The 15763-nt window shown below is 33.4% G+C and overlaps 2 protein-coding genes and 1 non-coding gene across 4 annotated transcripts; 2 read left to right on the top strand and 1 right to left on the bottom strand.

Annotated features, from left to right (window-relative positions):
* Positions 1-518: 518 nt before the first annotated feature.
* LOC123920780 (aarF domain-containing protein kinase 1) lies at positions 519-11508 on the bottom strand. Of its 2 annotated transcripts, none has more exons than XM_045973096.1 (16): positions 11191-11508; positions 11021-11104; positions 10796-10936; positions 10638-10708; positions 9786-9879; positions 8774-8851; positions 6936-7002; positions 6467-6552; positions 6045-6095; positions 3895-3942; positions 3648-3768; positions 3347-3527; positions 1391-1522; positions 1178-1305; positions 984-1061; positions 519-899 (listed from the first exon to the last, which is right to left on the bottom strand). In XM_045973096.1, exons 1-16 carry the CDS (start codon positions 11359-11361, stop codon positions 751-753), a joined length of 1680 nt encoding a protein of 559 aa, XP_045829052.1. In that variant the 5' UTR covers positions 11362-11508; the 3' UTR covers positions 519-750. The 2 variants fall into 2 exon arrangements, with proteins under 2 accessions (XP_045829052.1, XP_045829053.1); XM_045973097.1 differs by having other exon boundaries at positions 6491-6552; positions 11191-11376.
* On the top strand, positions 1694-1767 carry TRNAN-GUU. The gene has a single exon. It is a non-coding gene; the product is annotated as a tRNA-Asn (tRNA).
* Positions 11509-14529: 3021 nt separating the features above from the next.
* Positions 14530-15670, top strand: LOC123922603 (protein TRANSPARENT TESTA 1-like; the record flags this gene model as incomplete). Its single annotated transcript, XM_045975301.1, has 2 exons — positions 14530-14859; positions 15281-15670. Coding segments are annotated over 2 exons (720 nt in total), but the record flags the coding sequence as incomplete, so codon positions are not given.
* Between the last annotated feature and the right edge of the window lie 93 nt (positions 15671-15763).

Raw genomic sequence — 15763 nt, forward strand, 5'->3', positions numbered from 1 at the left:
AAAACCGATCAATTTAGTCCGTATACTTAAGAAAATATACTAAAATATACTATCACATTATCTATTAAATGGTCAAGTTGCTTCAACTTCAATAATTTAAGAGATTAAATTGACCAATTTTCAAGTTAAGAGATAATTAGAGATTATATTGACCAATTTCCAAGTTAAGAGATTAAATTTAAGTTAAAAGACCAAATTGACTGATTTTAAAATTTAAGAACAAACTAAGCTTTTAAAATAAGCTGAGAATAAAAATGTACGGCAAAATGCGTCTAGAGGTCCTTTAAGCTTTTAAAAATGTTGGTGGAAACTTTATACCTATATCATAGTAATAAAAAAATTCAATGGAAAAAAAAAATAAAACAAAGGACCAATTATTTGAGTAGTTTTGGTTGCAAGGGAATTTTCAGTAACTATCTAAATAATAAAATTGCAGTAACTATCTCATACCACAATAATATGGAAGGCACTCTAAATAATAAAATAAAAATCCAATGCTAGAAGATTCGGTATGTAACTTCGGCACTAAAAATATGTAACTTTTATCATTCAGTATGAGAATTTTTAATTATATTATTTGTTATTTTACGCAGTCTTTGACATTTGACAGAAAATATGTAATTGGAAAGGTAATATAAGTATAACACTCCTGTTAGAAGGAAGCAGCAAGATGGACCTCCATTTTTTTACAATTTACAGATTGCGAGCTGCATCGGGATGGAGCTCGTCACTAGACATAGAATTCAATGCTCAAAACGAAGCATTAGGACGCATACAAAAAAGAAGAAATGCAGAGTGGACCAGAAGGCCCCAGAAATCACTACTACCAATCTTGCAATTCAAGTAATTTTGTATATTCTTCACTTTCTGCCGCCAAGGGGTACTATCAAATATAGCCCCTGGTAAGGGAGAAAAACGATAGTAGTTAGTTCAAACTTGAGGTGATATTTATATATCAAATGATAAGTAAGAAGAGTTCTCACCAATAAGGACCTTGATTAGGATGTGAAAATATCTTAATGTTGATATGAAACTTAAGAAAACAGCTTTCACAGCAAAATCTGGAAGCATGAAAAGAAAGATAAAGATGAATAACTCATTCTGCAAGGCCATGACTATCAAGGCAAGTTTTTATGTAGACTAAAGAAATTACAAGGTAACTTACAAACATTTGTACCTGGCATTTTACACAGTTCACCATCCAATTTTGAACAGAGACGACCATATACTGCATATTTGGTGTACGTTAGCAATCTGATGAGCCGTGAGACATCCATCTTTCTAATGATAGACCTCAGGAGTGCACTAGAATGAAGAAAGATATATCAGGGAGATCAAGTAACATAAAATTTTAGCATCCAATAGAACGAGCATAAACACTTTTTCTTACTCTACATGCAATATAGCAATAAAATCTGGCGGCATAGACTCCATGAATGAAAACAAGTCCTCAAACATCAGAGATTTCAATTCATGTTTCATAGTCTCTTTTTCCTTGATCGACATTCCAGAAGAATATTTGCTGCAACTCACAAGAAAAAAGTTAAATCATAATTTTTTTAAGCTAGAAAATAATATTACGAGCAAAGTTCACAAAAGAGAATGAGATGCCATTCCAAAAATAACAGTATGCAAACAAAAGACAACAAAAATGTAACAAGTTCATCAACACAACAAACTTTTTTCATAAGAAGCTGGAATAGCTCAGTTGGTTAGAGCGTGTGGCTGTTAACCACAAGGTCGGAGGTTCAACCCCTCCTTCTAGCGTTTTTTTATTTAAATTTTTTTTTCATCCTTCTGCATATATCTGTCAAGGAGTTTCCAGCAATAAATCATAGGCAAGGAACCAAAGAGAGGCAAAACATTCAATCATGGACAACAACAAATAAACATGTTCTAGGATTTTGCTCCAGCGAATCACACATGTATCAGATGAGCTCCAATCATCCGATTCTGACCTCGCAGATTGCACACAGCGGTCTGGTTTGGATCAGGTCATGCAACCCGGTTGAGCAATTGATGCTTCAGGGTTGTGCTACAAATAGGAGGAAAAACTGCCAAAACACTTTCCTCCAAAGAGCCCAGGTGACATGGAAAAACAGTCCCTAGGTTTGCTCCCACTCTTAAATGCCAGGCTAATAAGGGAAAATCTATCATAATAGGGTATGCAAGTGAAAATGAAAAGATAGTTGGAGAAGTAGAGGAAGATCATTTGACATCAGAGGAATAGGGTGAACCAATTGAAATTGGTCTTGGGACAATTAGTTTAGGGGTCCGTATATCCTGGACCTAAACTTGTATTGGTCCAACTTGGACTCATCAATTTGAATCATTGATTAAATAAGGTGCATAGATGATATGTCCATCCACACATAATTACTCTCTCACTCTCTCTCCACCCACACCACTTTCCACTTCCAGAAAACATTTCTCTCCAAATTCAACAAAACCCTTTCTCGATTTAATGTTTCATTCAACAATCCATTTGACAAGTCCAAAACCTGCAATGTTTGTAAACCCTTATGAAGAAATTGAAGATTAAGCTTTGCATGTTTGAGAGATTCTTTAAGAGTTTTCTTGTTAAAGCATTGTGAGAAAAGTTAAGAAATTGAATATTTGTAAGTTATTATAGATTCTGGAATTTCCCCTATTATCAAGTGTATAAATATCTAACACTGTAACTAACTCAGAGATAAACTAATCTCCTATACAAGCTGCCACCTAGCATATACACTTGTTATCCTACACCCATATGGTGTGTTATCCTACATCCCTGTAACTAACTCAAAGATAAACTAATCTCCTATTACAAGCTGCCACCTGGCAGAATATACTATAGAAAGAGAACTTTAACATACGTGCTAATACAAGATACAACATAAGTTGGACCATTATATGGTGTGAATGCATGACTGCATGGTGAAAGTGAATGCAACCAATCCATATCCCTACTTATAAGAACCTCTACAAAATTCCGCATGCATCAATGATTTCTTTACAAAAATGCCCCATTTAATTTACCAATTAAAAATGTAAATAAGTTTTCTCTCCTCTTGTGATATTAATAATTATATCTTACTATTCATGACGGGATACAATTCAAGATTTGACAAATAGGTCTTCCGATTCACAATTAGAATGCGATTTGATAACATTGATGTATAAAACCAATATAATACATAGAAAGATACACCAATTCGAGTGGAGTGTGATATATAGTTGCAATTGTCATGCGCCAACAGATGAAAACAACACAATAAAGAAGTACAATATCCAAAATGAAATGTCCTCAAAATGTAAACTAGAAGCATTTTATGCATCAATAAACTAAAGGTTAAGAAGGAACCTTTCGATAGTTGTTCCGGTGAAAATGATGGGTAAGTATCGAGAATACTTCCCAGCACCAAATCGCTCACCAAGCCACATTGTTTTCTTTGAGTCCTTGAGAATCAAAGCCTCCCATAACTGACAAAAGTCTTCTCTAAATTCTTCATCCAATTCCCTGTAGACTGCATGATCTAGAAGAACTGCAAAATGGTTCCAAAGAGAGGGGTCAGGGGTGCGTCAAAGTTCAACTTTTCCATTCTTTTAAGTTTCAATTAGAGTCCAATTAGAAAAAAACTAATCTCAAATAAGCAAGTACGTACCCAAAGAGAAACCATTATGACCTTCAGGAGAAACTAGTACATTACCAGGATGTGGATCACCATGTATGTAACCGTGCACAAATATCATTTCAGCAAATAGCTCAATCAGTGATTTTGCTACCTTCAGTAACAAGTTTAGAATCCATCAGTTAAATTGCTAATATTCTAACAAAAGAGACAATTACAGCCAACATAAAGAACGTAAAATACAATTCACGTGAGTTCACCAAAGCTGTGACAAGTTAACCTTTTCTGGATCAACTCCAATCTCATTCAGAAAATCCAAGTCATCAATCTGAAATTTAGTAAGCATCCTATTAATATAATGTAATATACAGAAACCTAAAGCAAAGCACAGCTAGAATAGCAACATTATAGCAAGCACACCGGAGTAACATAATAACATGAAATGGACCATGTGAAACTGACTTTGTTGAGTAAAAATCAGAAAATTTAGAGGTTTTTCACTTGTTTATATACTCCACAAACATTTTACTGAGATATGCACAAGTTTGCGATATCTGAGCTGAATGCCATACAACTTGAATAATAGAGTTTTGTTTCTTCTCGCATGAAATAAAAAATAAAAAAACCCCACTACAGTCAGAAAGAGTAATGATTCTGATATTTCAGAAGATAAGCGTGTTTACCTCAATATGCAGTCAAGTTCACATGTCAATAAAATTGATCTAGATCTCAATATTCACATCTTCCATACTGGCTTTCATTCTTTTTTACTCTCAAGGGAAAAAATTATCATTTGAATCATGATGACCCTTCTTTGTACAAACTCGCACACATGCACACTGGGTGATATGTGTGTACAATATGATTATATATAACATATATCGTTCGAAAAAGAACCACATTAGTGTTCCACTTTTCAATGTAAATTCTTTGAATAGTATGTAGAATAGGTTCAGTGCAGCTTAGAAAATAGTTATAGCTTAATTACTCTCTTTAAAGTGCATTTGATATTTATTATCTTTGTAATCTTTGCATATAAAATAATGGGCAAAATATGTCTTTGGTCCTTTATCTTTTACTTCAAAGTTCATTCTGGTCATTTATCTTAAAAAATATTCATTTTAGCCTTTATTTTGCGGCATTATACAAATTCATCCTTTTAATACAACGTTATACAAATTTTAGACTCAAAAGAAACTGGTGAATTATTCACATGGCAACAATTTCAACCAATGTTGCATGGGTACTCCATTTTAGACCGAGTACCGGTATCGGGTACGTACCGGGTACCGGTACGCGTATGGTACTCTCCCGGTACGCACCGACGCCGTACCTAATTTTTTTTATTTTTTTTGCAACGGGTACACGCGTGGTACACCTGTGGTACTCGCGTGGTACACCAATTCAAAAAAACACGATTTTTTTTCTCCTTTTTCTTTTATTATTAGTTTTTTTTATAGGAAGATTTACGTTTTTTATTTGTTTATAATATAAAGTAGCAATTATTGCTAAAAAAACAATAACAAAGTAGCCGTCGGAATTATTCACTCATTCGTTGAAAAGGAATAGACTAAATTCAAAGAGAGATGAAGATCTAGTTTTTATTCATACCAATCTTCGTCTTCTCTCAAGAAAGAGAAATATTAATACTTATAATGAAAGTGCAACAAAAATGTGGGATATTCGTAGAGATGAATGAGATTTATTTAACATATAGTTGATATTCTTGAAATTGCTAGTCTTTCTCGCGGTGAACCTAACTAGAGGTCACTCTTTTTAGTGATGATGAAGAGGGAAATAATTGACTCTTTTTGAGCTAATTGGTTTTTAATTTCATATTTTGATGTTTCGAACAATTTAAATTACATTTAAAGTGTGTTGTGATATTTTTTATGTTTAATTATTTGTTTTAACAATATAACTATATTATTTAATATATATAATTATATTTTTTTAAAAAATTATAGGGACGTACCCATACCTTAGTTTTTCTAAAAATAATGTACCCCGTACCGGTACCGGTATCGGATACCGGTACCGTACCCGCACCCGGGCAACATAGATTTCAACCGTTGCACCAAGGTTCACCTTTGTAAATCAGCAGAATATGATACAAAAATTGGATAGAACTGAATTAGAATTTAATGTTTCGTATAAGATGAACAAAACATTCATCTTAGGATCTTGACAATTTTTAAGAGAGTTTATGTCATTAATCAAATGAGGATAGTCGAAAGTATATATGGTAATAGATTGAACTTGGCAAGAGCATAAGGAAAACAAAATAACCCTTGGTGTCTAATGCTGAACAATTTATCATGTGAAATTTAGAGGTATTAGAGTAGCTGCAGATATATTAGATGTCCTGTCTTAGAACTACTATAGTGACAGTCTTTTCTAGAAATAGTCACCTATATAGATCCATCATACCTTGTGTCCTGTATAAAATTGCATTGTTAGGACTTGCCTAGTTGTCAACTCCTGCATGCATTAGTACGATGAGAAGCTGATAAGCATTAAGCAGTATAATAAATATCACTACATCCGCCTCTAAATATAAGACATCATTGACAAAACCACAAAAATTTAAAAAACTTTTAGTATTCAATTTGTTAACAATTGATACTATTTTTTTCAAGTTTATCCTTTATAGTATTTATTGGTTACAAGAATAATGTAAAATAATTAGGGTTATTTTGGTAAAGAAATAATTAATATAGTTGAATATTTGAAGGGAATCCGATAAAAAGGGACAAGAAAATTTATCAAAATCCTATATTTATTATTTAGGGACAGAGGTAGTATATGTGGATAGGAAATAGGATAAATAAAATTGCACTCGGTAATCATACCCAGAATACATCAGGAATTCTGACCATTTTGTTGTTTCTGAAATTTTTGGCTGCTCTCTCAGAATTCCTTGCCTCCTGAACAAAATCTGCAAGGAAGTAGTCAGGGAACATATCTCAGAATTCCTTTCTAACTAAATTAAAATAATTTTTACCAAAGAAAAAAATAAACTGAATATGTTTAGTTGATTAATTAATTTTAGACTACTTATCCTTAATTACATTCATACTTTTTTTTTTTGAACCATAATTACATTCATACTTAAAACTTTAAATACTAAACAATATTCAATGACTGGAACATGAACATATAGCACAATTTTCTGGGAGTTCTAATTATACACTATGATCGCAGCTAATCAGGCAATATGCCATAATGCAAAACAAACAGCAAAATGTGATAACGGAATTATAGAGTGCATTTCAGATAGGGAGTACCAGCCAGCTATAATTACAAAGCATTCTTACTAACCTAGTTCTGAAGACACAGTTTTGGCAAACGCTAATGGTAGCCACTCAAACCTATATTGAGGGTATAGCTGCAGCCAAAGGGAGGAGTCTTAATATAAAGAAACAACGGCAACTAAAGAGTATAAAACATAACAGAACAGAAGAGAATACAAACAGCATGTAGATCAACTTCAACCAGTAATTAGACATAAAATTCATGAAAATCGTCCCTTTTCAAGAAAATCTGAAGTGCTCCGTACGCTTTTGATAGAATTCATAATGCAGTTGAGTTAGGGGGTTGACTGGTTGAGAGACCTAAAATATGAAAAACTTATGCTAGGAGAAAGAAACGAGGTACAGATGGCAAGTTGGTGGGATAGTAAGTTATATTAGTGAGATTGTAGGAAGTTTATCAGAGGAGAGAGAATGTGGCCAATAGCACAATCAGTTATCCTGTCAGTTATTTCTGTTTCCTAGTCAGCTAGGTAGCTATCTCAGCTGTCACTTTGTAAACTTGTACTGAACACTCAACAGAATCAATGAAAAAACCTTAACTTTCTCTTGAATCATCGTATTCCTGAAATTCTCCATCTCTCTCTGCAAACTTCCAGAGCTTTTTGAAAATCTATAAAGAAGGCGTATTTGGTGGGTGTGAGGCTGTGTGGACAGGGGTTTGTTCTCTCTGTGGGAGATCTAAGCTCTGGAAGTCATTGTAGATTTGTAGATATTCCTTGAATATTGAATAGTACAACTATTGGTTTTCTTCTAGTTCATTCTCTTGAAATTCTATCTTTGATTTTACTGTTTCCTATTTAGCATGTCTGTAGGAGAGTTTTTGATAGATGTGATTTTGATAAATGACAATTTGGTGAGCATAAGGCTTTGTGGCAAGGGGGATACTCTGTATGTGCTAGCTCTGAGCTCTAGAAGCTTTAACTTGAGAAGAAGTGTTAGATAATATGAAAATTATCTTAGGGTATGTTTTGAAGGGTTTTTGAGGTGAAGGTTTTGGAGGGCTTAGTCTATATATGCTTGAGATTTTTAAAAAATTGAAGGAATTATGTGGAAGATGATCATATAACATTTCAATCACCATTTTAATCTATTTTAGAAACATTTTATAATTTCTTTAATTTAAAAATGAAAAATACGTTCCCCCCTCCCATACCATCCAAAATCCAACTCCCAAACATAGCCTTAGGATTAGTTTGCATATTTTGAGTTAATTATCATAATTCATAATTTGTTTCCATATTTGATCAGAATTAGTATGATTAAAGCTTGGTTCTAAGTCTCTTGTATCATCATAACAAACAACAAACAACAATCATAATTCAAGGACTTCATTCTTTCTCTTCCCTTTTATTCATTTTACTCTATAACTTCAACAGAACTTCGGTATCACCCTCAATTACAAAAGAGAGACTCTCATTAGTCCTATAATTAGTTCATTGCCAAATAATTAAATGTCACTAGAAACCCACTTGGGTTGGTCTGGTGGTATTGGCTTGGGACCTGGGAGTGTGCTCCTCCTTAAGGTATCAAGTTCGATTCTCTCATGTGCCAATTTGGGTGGGCTAATTTAGCTTCTTCATAAAAAAAAAAATTAAATGTCACTGGAACAGTAATCTTATAGTCATAGATAATTCGGCTCTTAGATAGCGTTACATTAATCAATTTTATTTTAGTTTCTAAATCATGTGCATTTCCCTCTCATCCTTTTTGCTATCAACAATCAGTATTACATAATGACCATCCAATAGTCAAGATGCCTAGAAAACTCTACGTACAATAAATAATCACAGCAGAAATTCTTTAATATCTTTCATAAAATAAGAGTTGTAAAGAGTCAAAGCATACCCAAGCAATAGTTTTTGATAGGAAATACATTGTTCTTGTATCAAAATGCATCTGCTGCTCTATCCAAGGATATTGCACCTAATTTACAGGTAAGAAAATGATTTTACAATTAAAGAAGTGGTTTTCCAAATATACATCACCTCAATTCAATTTTGTGATACAAAAAGTATCACATGGAAGAAAATGAAAGACTAGTTAACTTACCTAATAATGACAGAAGTACAGATCTTTTTAGCATTTTGCAGTCCATGTGATACTATGCTCTACCCGAATTCCACATATGATCAGAAAAACAACAATATCTTCTGGTTAGCATGATTATCAGAAATAATAAATTCCACTAATTGAAGGAATAGCTATAACATCATCATATTTCAAATGCAATCCATAACAAGTCAGTACATGCAACCGTGCACCCTGCAAATCATTTATATCTAAGTTTACACTCAAATAGCTAATCTTATTTTGATATTGTTATTGCACATAAACGTGGTCCAATTGGAGATTAAATAAATAAACCATATTACTAAACCAACAGATTAGACATTTCCATCCACAATGAGAGGGATGCAAAAACAAGTAGTTGATATGATCCAAAAAAGCTAATTGGCTAAACAAATCAGGAACAGGGATAAAAACATTTAAAACAATACTACAGAATGCCTGTAAAATCAACAAAAGTACAAAGATAACAAATGAAAATGTTTAGACAGGTACAAGGCTTTTGAAATGACAAGGATATTTACTATAACAACTTTAAAAGCTCGAACTAAAATCAACTACAATTCAGAATAACATACCTAACTACTTCATGTTACCAAATCCCATCAACCCAAAGTACCAAACGATAAGAAATAGTCTTCCTATCTCAAACCTCACAGTCATGTGAAATGTGCCGGAGATATAAAAATTGAACTTCAAGTTCAAAAAATTGGTAGCCATTTTCAGAAAAGTATTGTACATAATGACAGCCATCAGGAATTTTGTAAAGTCTTGACATCCATACACAAACCTTGATTGCTACTTCTTGACCACTTTTTAGTACTGCATAGTGCACTTGAGCAATAGATGCAGCGCCTATAGGTCGTTCATCAATGGACAAAAACCTGAAATAGTGGAATTCACAGAATTACGAATAGTAATGTAAAAAACAAGAACTGGTAAAGTTTAAATTGTTAACTTCTAGGAATAAGAATAAGTGAACATGGTGATATAAGAGGTGTGGGTGGTGTATCTGTTAAGAGTCCCACATCATATGTGAGATGCCTCGACTTTATAAGTAGAGGCAATCCTCGCCTTACAAGCCGGTTTTGTAGGGTTAACTTAGTCCCAACCCAAAATTTTAAGATGGTATCAAAGTGTATGAGGTTTTCGCTATCAAACCACCCACCATTTATTATATCCATGCATCAAGCCCAATAGTGCTGGGCGTGAGGGGTGCGTTAAGAGTCTCACATCGGATGTGAGATGGTCTGAACATGACTTTATAAGTAGAAACAATTATCACCTTACATGCTAGTTTTGTAGGGTTGAGCTAGGTCCAACCCAAAACTTTATTACTACCAGTAGTCACAAAGGCGAGTCCAATTCAAGCTATAAAATTTGCTAATAAAATTTGCTAATGCATTGTTCACACGTTAACATCAAAGAACTCTTCCATGACGAAACAAATTATAAATTTAAAACTATTCATGCACTTCAAACTGCCAACTTGACCCTTTTTAGGGGCATCTGAAAGAGCTTACTTGGACTATCGTATGACAATAGCATAATGAGTCTATGCAGATTTTACTCTTATTCCTTTTCTAACAAGGAAAGAAAGACCATTCATAAAATCAAAATTCAGTTAGTGAGTGCAACTTACTTCTCAGAGAAATCCGGTCCGAGATTATCCTTCAACACTTTCTCAATGACTTTAAAAGGAAGAGGAGAAACCTAAATCATCAAAATGTTCCAATTAGCAAGATAACCAACTAAAAATAACAAGAAAATTGAAATTCAATAGATACATTGAGACCACACCTGGTCCTGTAACGAAGACAAAGTTGAAGAGTACTCTCTCGGAAGCACTTTCTGTGAAGCAATGAATTGTCCAGCTTTCACATAAAACCCTTTGTTAGCTTCACATAACTTTAGAAACCTCTCCGCAGAACGTTGATGAACCTAATCCCCAAAAAAAATCATCATCATTTCAGCTTAAAATTGAAGCTATTCCAACGCCAATTGAATTCAAGAGATGACGTTTACCTGCGAAATCGTCTGATGATACTGATCGGAATGCTTTTGTAGGCCGCGGAGCGAGAATTCGTAATCGACGACAGTAGAAGCAACCTGAAAGATTGAAAATCGAAAGAGGAATAAGCGAAATCGAACATCGCGATGAGTTGAAAGAGGAATAAAATTAGAAGAATTGATACCGTGGAGATGGCGCGAGTGGTGCGAACGATTCCATGGATTTGAGCTCTGATTTTGTCGGCGGAGAGGTTGTCGGAGTTGGCAGTAGCTGCGGCGGCGGCGGCTGTGGTTGCGGTTAGAAGGAAAATGGCGGTTGTACGTTTGGCGGGAAAGTTGAAAGGTTTTGGTGCCATTTTCAGGAGAGGGGTTTATCAAGTTATTATGCAAATTGCAAACCCTTTTGTTCCTAGAGTTTTTTTATTTTATTTTTTTTTCATTCGAAATTGGATCCACCCGCAACATTGATGGGTCACTCTAAGAAGCATCAATTTTTTTTAACACTGCAGATGCTATCATGAATATGAGAAACAGTACTATAATCTTTGACCTTGGTGAAGAAAAAGTGAAATTCATCGTGAATAAGACTAAGAATGACTCCAACGTTGCAGACTAAATCCAATAAGAAACTTAAAGAGAGTGACCCATTAATGATTTCGAAGAAATGTTGGGAGCAAGGCCTTAAGCTTCACTCTTTGAGTATTGAACATTGTTCCTCTAGAGCAATCCTTTATACACAAGAAGCCGTTACACTGTATAATGGTAATCAAAGAGTGAATATTATTTTCAAGTATATACTTCTATTAATTTTGTTTATCAAAATAAGTTTGATTAAATATATGCCAGATTATGTGATAATCTGACGTTATCTTTAAGCTAGAACAAAGATAATTAACAAAAGAGGCCTCAAGGAACAAAAATTTTCAAACATTGGTACGCAACACGTCAACAAATACAGACCACTATGTCTAATGAATGAACTACTTGTAGCAATATATGACAATCAAATATTAAGCAATCATCAACAAATTCAGCATAAATATCATAGATGGCACCTTTGACAATCAATAAAGTTGTGTCCAAGGTGTTCTTCCCATAGGGTGTTTCTGCTTCTAAGGTTAAACATTTACATCCAAGCCCATGAACTTTAACGTTATCCTTTGATTTGGGAAACTATAATAAGCACAAGTCATCGGTACTAAGCTATTTTATCAAATTTTCGCCACTAAGTGTAACAATTAAATTTTTAAAGTTTAAAGTCACTAGGTTTGGTCTAGTGGTGAGGGATTTTGGTAGTATGTTATAGGGTTCTGTGTTCGATTCTCAGCTCATTGTAAACAAAAAAAATAATTTAAGTTTAAAGACAATTTATTGGCGAAATAATTCTGCCACTATTTTTTTTTCCACCACTTATTGACGGTTGAATTCTGCCACTAAGAGTTGTTCCATTTTCTGACGGTTTGGTCTTGGTTATTGATGATATTTTCCGGTAGTAACTTATTGAGGTTAAAATCCGTCAATTGAGGTTTTCTTATAGTGTACCTCTGGTGCATGTGGCAGACCGTTCAAAGATCATTTGGCTACTTTTAAAAGTTGTTTTGCACTAAAACTTTCTAGTGCCTCGGTTATTCATGGAGAAATTACTGCGCTTTGTGTCTTTGCCAATCATAAAGTTGTGCCTTGGGATTTAAGAAATAGATGGAACAATTGTTTATTGTTTATTGTTAGGTTTAAACTTTGTTATCTCTCATATTTATAGAGAGGGTAATACTTGCGCGGATTGGTTAGTTAATCATACCCATCCCATTGTAGATCTTACATGGTGGAATTCTTTACCACATTTCTTAGGAAATTAGTGATAAACTAAGACTCCCTTATTATTGTTTTACTTAGTTCAATATTTACATATTTCCTGAGTTAAGGCCTAGTTGTCCCCACAATTTATCAAGATTATATAGTACTACTATATATAGTGTGTGTTATTGCACTACTAATTTTGTTGATTTACTTAAATTGTAATTGAGTCACTAAAATATTGTGGTTGAGAAAAGTCATTTTCAAGATTAAGAAACAATTGTAATTTGGTTATGTTCGACAAAAAATAATAATTCTGATGTCTACTATTTTATGCCATGTAATTATGCTTGTAACAATTTTTGGTATAAAGATTTAACCTCCATTAATCCAAAATCTCTTTCTTCCCCTCATTCAAATTTATAACATGTTGAGAGGTATACAAAATTACAAATATTGCAGATATGAAATGATTTAACAGTCATCCTCATGAGTCAGAATTTTATGCAGTGGAAATTAAAATCACCATAAAGTCTATATGTTGAGTGTCAAACCTAGTTCTGAAAATAAGAGGTGAATTTGAAATGTATCTGACAAATTCAAATGTGAAAAATTTGTTGCCATGTAATTAAAATCCACTTATATGCAACACTTTCTAAGTTTGGTTTTCATGGTCCACATAATTTATTGTATTTTCTTATCTAAGCTTAAAATAGAGAAAGTACAAAGTAGACATAAGGGAGAAATTTATGAGGTTGTAACAAAGGCCCTTTTCATTCAACTGTAATATTCTCTGGCCACCTATCACACAATTTCTTTCACTCCTCCACTTTTCCATCTTCTATTACATGTCAATTTATCTATTCTTGCTCCGGTCATTATTGTAGTTCCAAATTTTGATAAAATCTAACTAATTGCATAGCACTTATTGTTTTGCATTTCAAAAAATGATTTAATTCTTGACCAAAAAAAAATGATTTTATTGATCTATCTTAAAAGTCATATAAACGATTTGTAAAAAAAAAATAAAAGTCATATAAACGATATATTATTTAACCAAGTGATTTATTTCAAGTGATTGATTGAACTCCGATTAATTAAGTAAAAAATTGTTCGAGAGAATCTAAATTCAAATCTTGACTGGAACAATCCTTTATCAGACTTTACTTATTTTTTGACAAAATGCCGGATTAATTACCAAAGTTGAATTCCCCTAAAAATCGGATATTAAGACAAAAAATGACAGTGTTTTTCTTCTTAACCCTGAGTTTTCAACAAAAAAATAAGGCTTCTAATGACCCATTATTTAGTCGAGAAGTAAGTAAAATATAATCGATAATTGTTTCAGTTTTGAATTCTAATTCTATTGAACAATTCCTCCTAAATTAAAATTTATTAGCCATCGGAGCCTGATCACTTAATAGCTTAAAAAGTTTTACACCTACGTGAATCCAAATTAATCTCTTAACACCAATCGTTAGTTGGTCCGGTGGTCGATCCCCCGCAACTGTTATCGGAAGGGAGTTTGAACCACTTGATGTCATAACTAACCTCAAAACCATATTAGGCGGTCCAGTGGGCCGGATACTGACGGTAAAAACCAAAAATGAAATAAAAAAAAAAAATTAATCTCTTAAAAAAAGAATTTGGTGAGGATCGGATCCTATTATAAATAGAAGTGTATATTATGTAGCTATTATACCCTGCCTCATTCACATGCAAATTAACTTTATTCTTCTTCTCTATACATTGATATGGATCTTCAACCTCTACCATTGCTAAGTAGCTTCCTAGGTTCAACATCACAACAACCTTTACAACAAAATGAAAATCACAAATCATGTTATAATCAAGCTGAGGATGATGACGTCACAGTGGCCTTACACATAGGCCTTCCTGACAATTCAATTGAATCACCAATTGAAAATGGTTTTGTGAATGTCCCAAATCATGTTCCTAACAATTATTGGATACCAACTCAAGAACAAATTCTCATTGGATTCAGTCATTTTTCTTGTCCAATTTGCCACAAAACTTTCAATCGTTACAACAACCTTCAGGTGTAGTAGTTTTCTTATTTTTTTACAAACTAATTCTTAGCATTTAGCTATAAATATCTAAGTTTCATGCTTTTCACGTTAGATTATTGAGAATTAATCTTTAAATTTGTATGACATGTAGTTAATGTACTTTATCCTATGTAATACATTTTCGTCACATGTCAACAAATTAACATAAAATATAAGCTCTTAGATTGATGCTCATAAATCATTTATATTGCTTTTTTGTCACACCCTTTTGAGAGTATATTAGACTAGAAGCACATGAATGATTTTTATATAATACATATCATGCTATATTCAAATGTGTGTCAAATACTATTGTAATCGCCAAAGTTTATTTGAACAAAGGTCTAAGTCTGCAATTTGAGGTCTCATAGGTTTTTTTTTTACCTTAATTATATTTTCAATTTGATGATAGATGCATATGTGGGGACACGGTTCGCAGTATCGAAAAGGACCAGACTCGTTGAGAAGAACTCATCCGCGACCGCTATTAGACCTTCCATGCTATTGTTGTTCAAAGGGATGTAAGAACAACATTGAACATCCAAGAGCTAAGCCATTGAAGGATTTCAGAACATTACAAACACATTACAAGAGAAAGCACGGGTCGAAGACATTTACGTGTCGAAAATGTGGGAAGCCTTTGGCAGTGAAAGGTGATTGGAGAACTCATGAGAAAAACTGTGGTAAGCGTTGGCTTTGTATCTGTGGTTCTGATTTCAAACACAAGAGATCTCTTAAAGATCATATCAAAGCATTTGGATTTGGTCATAGCCCTTTTTCTTCTTCCTCTGATGGCATTTGAGATTGATGTTTCTTGTGTGTTTTATATATCTAGTAGTACTTTTGATGGGAAAAAAAATGAGAATTAATAAGGGTGGTGTTATTATCAATTTAT

The sequence above is a fragment of the Trifolium pratense genome, linkage group LG4 (genome assembly GCF_020283565.1).
Source record: "Trifolium pratense cultivar HEN17-A07 linkage group LG4, ARS_RC_1.1, whole genome shotgun sequence".
Taxonomy (NCBI): Eukaryota; Viridiplantae; Streptophyta; class Magnoliopsida; order Fabales; family Fabaceae; genus Trifolium; species Trifolium pratense.